At 42.6% G+C, this 8,036-nt stretch overlaps 2 protein-coding genes across 2 annotated transcripts in view; both read right to left on the bottom strand.

The window, feature by feature from the left end:
- USF1 (upstream transcription factor 1) overlaps positions 1 to 2,240 on the bottom strand; it is a 4,213-nt gene extending 1,973 nt beyond the window's left edge. Inside the window, exons 1-7 of the mRNA XM_072429022.1 lie at positions 1,884 to 2,240; positions 1,652 to 1,753; positions 1,376 to 1,568; positions 1,217 to 1,304; positions 1,082 to 1,140; positions 654 to 748; positions 91 to 219 (exon numbers count right to left, since the gene is read on the bottom strand). Of these exons, the coding sequence (XP_072285123.1) occupies positions 91 to 219; positions 654 to 748; positions 1,082 to 1,140; positions 1,217 to 1,304; positions 1,376 to 1,568; positions 1,652 to 1,750 (663 nt within the window). The 5' untranslated portion in view covers positions 1,751 to 1,753; positions 1,884 to 2,240. The remainder of the gene's footprint in view (positions 1 to 90; positions 220 to 653; positions 749 to 1,081; positions 1,141 to 1,216; positions 1,305 to 1,375; positions 1,569 to 1,651; positions 1,754 to 1,883) is intronic.
- A 96-nt stretch (positions 2,241 to 2,336) lies between these two features.
- ARHGAP30 (Rho GTPase activating protein 30) overlaps positions 2,337 to 8,036 on the bottom strand; it is an 18,648-nt gene continuing 12,948 nt past the window's right edge. Inside the window, exons 9-12 of the mRNA XM_072429021.1 lie at positions 7,638 to 7,715; positions 6,681 to 7,196; positions 5,378 to 5,589; positions 2,337 to 4,876 (exon numbers count right to left, since the gene is read on the bottom strand). Coding sequence (XP_072285122.1) covers positions 2,786 to 4,876; positions 5,378 to 5,589; positions 6,681 to 7,196; positions 7,638 to 7,715 — 2,897 coding nt within the window. The 3' untranslated portion in view covers positions 2,337 to 2,785. The remainder of the gene's footprint in view (positions 4,877 to 5,377; positions 5,590 to 6,680; positions 7,197 to 7,637; positions 7,716 to 8,036) is intronic.

The raw sequence follows: 8,036 nt of genomic DNA, 5'->3' as shown, positions 1-8,036 counted from the left end.
CACACACCTGCTGCCATAACACACCACACACCTGCTGCCATAACACACACACCTGCTGCCATAACACACACCTGCTGCCATAACACACACCTGCTGCCTCAGAAGATCATTGTCCATCTGCAGCTGCTCCAGACTCTGCAGCTCTTCAGCCAGACGCATGTTGCCTTGTCGTAACTCCTGGATATAATCACATGCTTTTGAAAGGATACCGCCCTTACTCTGCAAAGAGACAGAAGTTAGTCTGGCGGCATGTATACAGACCTTATACGTTATACATACCCAAAGAGCGCAGTTCACAGGAAAGGGACGCTGGAAGCATTTAGGATGTGCAGCCTATAGCTCTGATATGCCTATAGAACTGATATTAAGCAAATCATTTTGGATTACTTTGGAGACAGATGGGGGAAAAGCACGGGAATTACTGGAGGTATTTTGTATACACTGTGGCTACCAGCCACATCAAAATATATTTAGAAACTGAATGGATGAAGTGAATGGCTCTTCAATAAGCAGAACTTGTATCAGACATTTGCTATGGCTACCCACAATATTCCAGTCTGCTAACGCGCCAACATCCAACCTAAAAGAGGCTCCACGCCCCAGGCCAGCTTTCCTTACACATATTGTATGAGAAGGGTGAATGTATCCCATACCTGCCCAGACTTTGTGTTCTCCATGGAACAATCAGGGATAATCTTTGATAGCTGAACAATCCAGTTATTGATCTTGTCCCTCCGGCGACGTTCCACTAACAGAACAGACAGAAATCATTACTAATTAATTATGTTTTGGTCTATCCTCAATTTAATTAAAACCTGGAAAACAAATAAAAAAGAGAAAGCCAGATACTGAAAAAAGGGAACAAAGTGGGTGGGTTTAGGAAAACCTTTCTATGCAGAAAATTTGAGTTTCCGAGGGGTAATGGGATTATGACTGGTATGGGGAACACAGGAATGTGTGCAGGAATCGGGAGTAAAGGGGCCCTTTACACATTTGCCCTAATGTCTTCCTAGGGAACCTAACACTGGCCAGACGTATTGGTCATATTATATGCTCCCATTCCAATCTCTATATGTTGTACCTTCATTATGCTGTGCTCTCCTCTTCTCATCCCTCGTGGTGCGTGGACCATCTGATTTCCTGGTTGGGATGGGAGACACATTATATCAAAGAAATTAACACCTAAAGGATTCTTTACCAGGAAAAGCAGACTTACGGTGAGTAAGGATGGGTTCTGGGGGCAATGGAGCGCTGGGCACCTCCCTGGAGTACCTCTTGAGGGGACATCATGACAAAGAACTGACCTGTAGAAGAGAACTGTGAGAAAAGTATACTAACCGACCACATTGGGGAAAGTGCATAGTAATGTTAGTACCTGCCGAGGCAGCTTGTCCAAGTAGAGTCTCACTGTTCTGAGTTGTCACAACTGTGGTTGCTGTGCCTCCTGTGCCCACTGTTGTGCTGGTGTCTGCCACGGCTGTGGTGGGGAAATAGGTGTAATGCGTCTCAGTGGTTGAAGTGTCTGTATCAGCTGCCTCATCACTAGTGAATGCACCCTGGATGACCGCCTGGAGAGGACAGAGTGAAGTGGTCGTGGGGTAGTGCATAGAAGATACAGATGAATTATGCAAACAATCCCTGTGAAATGTACCTGTGTCATTGACTGTGCTGCTGGAAACCCGCTGATTGCACCAGCTCCTTCTGTCTGTCCATCCAACTGACCCTCTGCTACTTGGATGACTCTATACATCACCTGCCAGACAAACACAGCTGAAATAGTTTAAAACTTCCTTTTCTTCCATGTATGGGTTCCATGTTAGTCTGCAGGATACCCAGCACCCAGATACTAGCAAGTAAATGCACAGAGATGTAAAATCACCTACCTGGGTGCCTCCACTTTCTGCACGGAAAACATACTTAACAGCTGGATCAGAGAATGTGGCAGCTGATTGGATACTGGCTATGGCAACGCTAGTAGGGTCTTCACCTGTCGCTACTGTTCCTTGGGAAAAACACAAACATTAGAGAAAAGACACCGGTACATGGTCAGGGGAGTACTATAATTGTGCCATCATACTGTACCTGGGGTAATACTGGCTTTATAGAGAGGGGGCAGCAAAACGAGCACCTAAACTATACTACGACTCTCTTATACTACGCAGTGCCCCGATACTATATTACTCTTATACTACGCGGTGCCCCTATACTATATTACTCTTATACTACGCGGTGCCCCTATACTATATATATACATACCTTACTATATAGTCACCCCCCATATATACCCCCATACATATACCCCACTATATACAAAGCACAACTATATATAGTCACACTGTAGGTAATGCTTCTTTAATTGATATTGGTGGAATCATGTACAGACCATAGATCACTAGATACGTTTAGTGATTCCAAACATTTATTATTGCTTAGCCCTCTTCTACATACAGGTTACACACTGATATTTCTATGCTGGATGGCCAGGTATAATGGAGAGATGTCTTCACCCATTTCTAGATTATTTGATGAGCTTTCTAGAGGTGAATTTCCTTTTACTAAATATAAATGTATGGCTTCAATCAGACAAGGATTAAAGTAATGTACATTCAAAGCAGTTCAATTAAAGACAAGAATTATTAATGAACTCCAAGCAGTCCTTTCCACCACCGCAGAGCTCATCACTCCTTTACTGTGAGATCATTTATTGCCCAACTGAGGGGGTCATATGAACCCTCTAGAGATTCCCGCCAATGGCTCATGGTATACCAGTCCCATGATTTGATATTCAGAGCAAGGACCGACGTTGGTGACAACTCGTTTGTATGTGAACATCATCACTGGACTGCCGGCCCAACCTTGGCATGCTCAGGCGGTTCCGCTGGGGAAGTTCCTTAGTGTAGGCCTCGGCTTCCTGCTGGAATAGAGATTGGGCTCCATGTATTGAACTGTTTGGATCTTGCTGGAGGAAGGTATTTCCTCTAAATTCAGCCTCGACAGAAGACAGAGACATACAACTAAGGGGTCTGTGTGTTCTGCTGCTGGCTGCCTTTATGGTAAATTTGGGAAAGCTTGGTATGTTTTCTATCTTAGAGTCCAGAACATCAGAAGAATCACCAAGACAATATGTTTGCATGCGCCTAACTGGAGTTTGGGATTGTTGGCGTTCTTTGGCTAGAGTCATTGCTGTATCAAAGGACACACTGGTGGCATTCCTCCAGCTAGATCTTCTTTTTGGGGTGCAGTCGCTTCCTGCTTCTGTAGACTGTGAGCATGCAGCTTCACCTGGTTTGGGGGACTTTGTGTTATCTTTGCTTGTGGACAGTATGGAAGAAGTGTGTAGTTTACTTTTAAGAGCTGGGGGCAACTTGGCAAACTGCGGTTTAGGTGGCACTACTGGCACAGATTTGACTTGATGTACTCTATTTGTGGTGAAAGCCAGTTTCATAGTCACACTTCCATCAGGGTTAATGCTGGAAACTCCTGTGTTTCTTGATGTGATCGGACACTTAGTGGGGTCTGATAATTTATTATCATTGGAAGAACAGATTTGGCTATCCTGTGATTTCAATTCACTAGATCCATAATGGTCAATATTTTGACCCTGAATGATATTAGCCTCCAGGGTCGTAGGTAAATAATCACTTTGTATCATCTCAGAACATAGGTCACCCTGTGAGATTTCAGTGTCCTGCAGTTGGTTCCCATTAATAGATGCGTGTTCTTTCAGAGAACTTTCTTGTTTTTCCAAGGCTTGGTCTTCAGGTGTGTCCAAGCAGTTCGGCAAAGGAAAAATATCTGTCAAAATAATTTCTGCCATGTTTATTCTATTCTCAGTTATTCGATGGGGATTTTCAAGCACTGAGCTGTCTGATGGGCAGAACCGTGATTCTTCTGTATTCTTAATAGTCTTTGGTGCCATAATATCTTCTACAACTTCTAAATCTTCAGCACATTCTAAACCAACTTGGACTATCTCAGAGTTTTCAATGTCATATTGTTTAGAAGATTCCAAGTTCTTCAATGTGTCTGTATGTACCAGCGGAACATTTTCATCATCATATTGAGTATTCTGTACTTCTGGAAGATCCAACTTCATTGCAGTAGGCTGAATAATCAGTAGCACCGTCTCATTGTAAAGATCCGTCTCCTGCTGTTCTGGAGAGCCCAAGGTCTCACTATTAAATGTATCCACCAATGGAATGTCTTTGTCAGAAGAATGAGAGATAAGTACATTTGGAGAACACAAATTGAATAACATAGCTTCTGACTCAGGTGCATTATCCTTTGTGCAAATTGTTTCCACTGGGATTTCACTCTCCACACGGTCTTGGTCCTCATAAATGTCACCAGGAATTACATCTCCAGAACTAGAATTCTCCACTGACTCCCTAACCGTTTTACCATCCTGAACATAAACTATCTCATCCTTTTGTGTACAGCAGTTTGATTCTTTTCTAGAACAAATGACCTCTGGTATAGTGCTATTAAATACATCACATTTATCATCATTTTTCTGGCTGTTTGATTCATCGACCATGTCTGGTTGGCTAGAAGCCTTTTGGGTATCACACAGAGCTTCTTTCTGTCCATCCGTGGTTGGAATCGGAGATCCAGTAGTTTTGTCATTTTCTTCTTTCTCTGTAAGCGTCTTGGTTTGTTCAATTTCTCCTTGTTTATGTAGCTCGGAATGATCATTTGTTTCTTCATATAAGGGGCTCAGGTCATCATAAGCACTCAGGTAAACATCTTCTAAGCTGTCATGCCAATCCTGCAATGGGTCATCATCCAAACATCCTGCTGGAGTAAAGTACATCTGATCTGACTCATCTTCTGTACATGGATCATCTTGGGGCGGCTCTACAGAAAATTCTTCCATCTAGATGACAAGAAAAGATTATAATTAAGTCTATCTACCAAGTAATATAGGGCTTGTAAAATGAGTTCCGAAACTTTTCTCCTAATCCCTAGGTTATAACTAAAGTAACAGCATTTCATCAAAACATATGCAACATTCTCCTCTTTCTGACACTTACCTACTGCTCATACTATTAAGAATTTCTGACCATTTGTCATTTTGATGGAAATATTACCAATTATATTTAACTTCATGAAAAACACCTATTCATAATGTGACTGCATTTACATTTCCATATCTTCATGGTGACCACCATCTCCATGTATAGACCTCTATTACAATTTCCCTAATATTTGGTGATTTTATACTTATTACAGAAGCCCCACCGTGAGATTTGAAGTATCCTGTTGAGATCTTTGGGATAAATGAACTAGTACTAGATACCATATTGTAAAATACAATCTATTGTATACAGGTGGTCTGAACAGAAGAGCTAGCAATTCTCCTGGGTCCAAGGCTTGCCTGAATGTCATGTTGCAGGTCATATTGCAGTATTTCGCTGTCAGCCGCATATTCTGCTATTCTCTCTGTGGGTTTTTCCTCCTCAGCTTTACAGACGGTTTTAGTCTCATCTGGATTTGAGTCCTGGCTGTCCAGAAAAGAAAATGTGTCTTGGACCTCCAGTGACATTCGATTTGTCTCAGTTTTCTGCTCAATCTCTTTAACCGTGGATTCTGCACAAGAAACAGTGAAAACGACATCATGGGTTATCTGACATTTCTTCCTAAAGATCTTTCCAGACCCAACATTTCTTGTTATGGAACCACAAAGTTTATCCCTCCCCTTAACTCCAACACCTAAAGTTTTATGATAGATGAAAATCTGACGTGTACAGTGGTCCCCCCCAACATCATTCATCTATCCGCCCTGGTGAAATGATGATTGACCAATTATTATTATTATTAATAATACACAGTATTTATATAGCCCCAACATATTATGCAGCGCTGTACATTAAATAGGGGACACACAAGGAGGAGGAGACCCTGACCAGAAGGTCCATTAAACAGAATAGGGATGTGTATTTAGTGCTTGTTTCTTCAATGGGCACTGGAAATTATCACAAAAGATTGTTTCCAGCAACAATCATCTGAAATCTATCTGAAATCTGTGCTAGCCTTTACTTTGTTTCCCATAACCCTAAATCTAGTACTTACCTTACCTCAAAAGGTTAACCTAGTCCTAAACACTAAAATATCAGCTAAACAATTAAGCTGATAACGTATGCAATGAGAGGATCTGCATGTAGACCAAATGAGTCCTCAACAAGTCAGGGGATCAGGTGTTCTCTGACAAGTCAGGTGTTCTCAGACAACAAGTCAGGTGTTCTCAGACAACAAGTCAGGTGTTCTCAGACAAGTCAGGTGTTCTCTGACAAGTCAGGTGTTCTCAGACAACAAGTCAGGTGTTCTCAGACAACAAGTCAGGTGTTCTCAGACAAGTCAGGTGTTCTCAGACAAGTCAGGTGTTCTCAGACAACAAGTCAGGTGATCAGGTGTTCTAAGACAACAAGTCAGGTGTTCTCAGACAACAAGTCAGGTGATCAGGTGTTCTCAGACAAGTTTGGTATATGCCTTGCATGAGAACACAGTGCCATCTACTGGTGTGACCCAAGTATAAACCAAATTTTCTCTTGGCATTTTCGGGTTTATACTAAAGTTTATTTAGTAATGAAATAAAAGAATATCAAGGTATGTAAATAGTAAGTATGCTCCTATTACTAACTGAAGATGCATTATTAAACTGTCTGAGAAGTGAAGATCACCTATTGGCTGGCTCCTCTCCTTGTCAATGTGAGACACCATAGTTAGCCTGACTTTGTCGGTGTCGCTGCTGCCCATGTAAAGGTGTCCTTCTGGATGGAAGAGCCTCTCAGAACTCTTGTGGAGGACAGAGTAGTTCAGACTTGGGCACTCCATCCCTCTGGTCAGCCGAGAAAGGTTTGATGTGATGTGGAAGGGAAGTGTAACAGAGAAGGGTCCAGAGATGTGGACTCCCACACATTTCTCTGCTCGGTTTCGGTTGGTCTTGGGTGATCTGCCCTGTGGCGTTGTCACCATGGAAGCCCTTCCTGGTTTTGGTGTTGTTGGTTCTGATTTTGCTTGGCCTTCTTCCTCGTAGTCTCCATTGTTGGTTTCCACTGCCTGAGCTTGCTCGCTGGCATCAGAAAGTTCAAACCCGGCGTTGTCTTTTTTGGACTCAGACCCAAGACTTTCTCGTCGAAGAGGGACTTGGCGTTTAGCTGACTTCCTTGTGAGGCCGCGTTGGTCCAAATCATTAGCTGCGAGCAGAAATAAACATTTCATTATCAAGTATTTGGGGAGCTTTGCTAAAGGGGGTGTTGGGTGAGTCCAGTCTGGTTTTCATACTTTCTTGGTAGAATTGACCTTTAATCTTATATCTGATGAGCGTTCTATGATTTATTCTTTTATAATTTAGCTCAAAGCAAACCTAACACCAACAATCCCTTCCTTGGCACAATCCAGTGTTAGAAAGAGCCGTCAGTCACTTTACTGGAAGGGATCCTAATTTTGAGGGGGTCTCATAGAGCAAGAAACCCTTAAGGTGGATGAGAACAAAACATATAACTCTGTGGGGGAGGGGGCCTCAATGTTGGGGTCCCTGAGGGACCAGACTCCAACTATACCTAAAACATCACAATTGGGAGGAATGAGCAATTTGTTGTTCACCATGTCATGGTTCTGAACCCTCTTTTACTAACCTTCTGCTGTGTATGGGACAGAGCTGAGGGAATCCATGCTTTTTGCTGGCCGCAGGTTCATTTTATCAGAATTCTCATCTAGAAGGAAAATTTCAAACAGTCATTTATAAAGCAACAATGTAATGATAATAACAAGCTCTGCTAGTTTAGTGGTCCCTCTGCAACAGTACTAGTTACTGGTTAGGGGACTAATATGTGTGCTAAATACATGTAATGCCAGACTGCAGTAAAAGGGCCACAGAGGCTGCTGCAGTATTGGAACCTTGTAGAGGGTCCACAGGGGGTGGTGCAGTATTAGAACCTTGTAGAAGGTCCACAGGGGGTGGTACAGTATTAGAACCTTGTAGAAGGTCCAAAAGGAGTGCTGCAGTATTAGAACCTTGTAGAAGGTCCAAAAGG

This window comes from Pyxicephalus adspersus, chromosome 12, assembly GCF_032062135.1.
Source record: "Pyxicephalus adspersus chromosome 12, UCB_Pads_2.0, whole genome shotgun sequence".
Lineage (NCBI taxonomy): Eukaryota > Metazoa > Chordata > Amphibia > Anura > Pyxicephalidae > Pyxicephalus > Pyxicephalus adspersus.
Note: the sequence above shows the minus strand (reverse complement) of the source record. Positions and strands in the feature narration are given on the sequence as shown.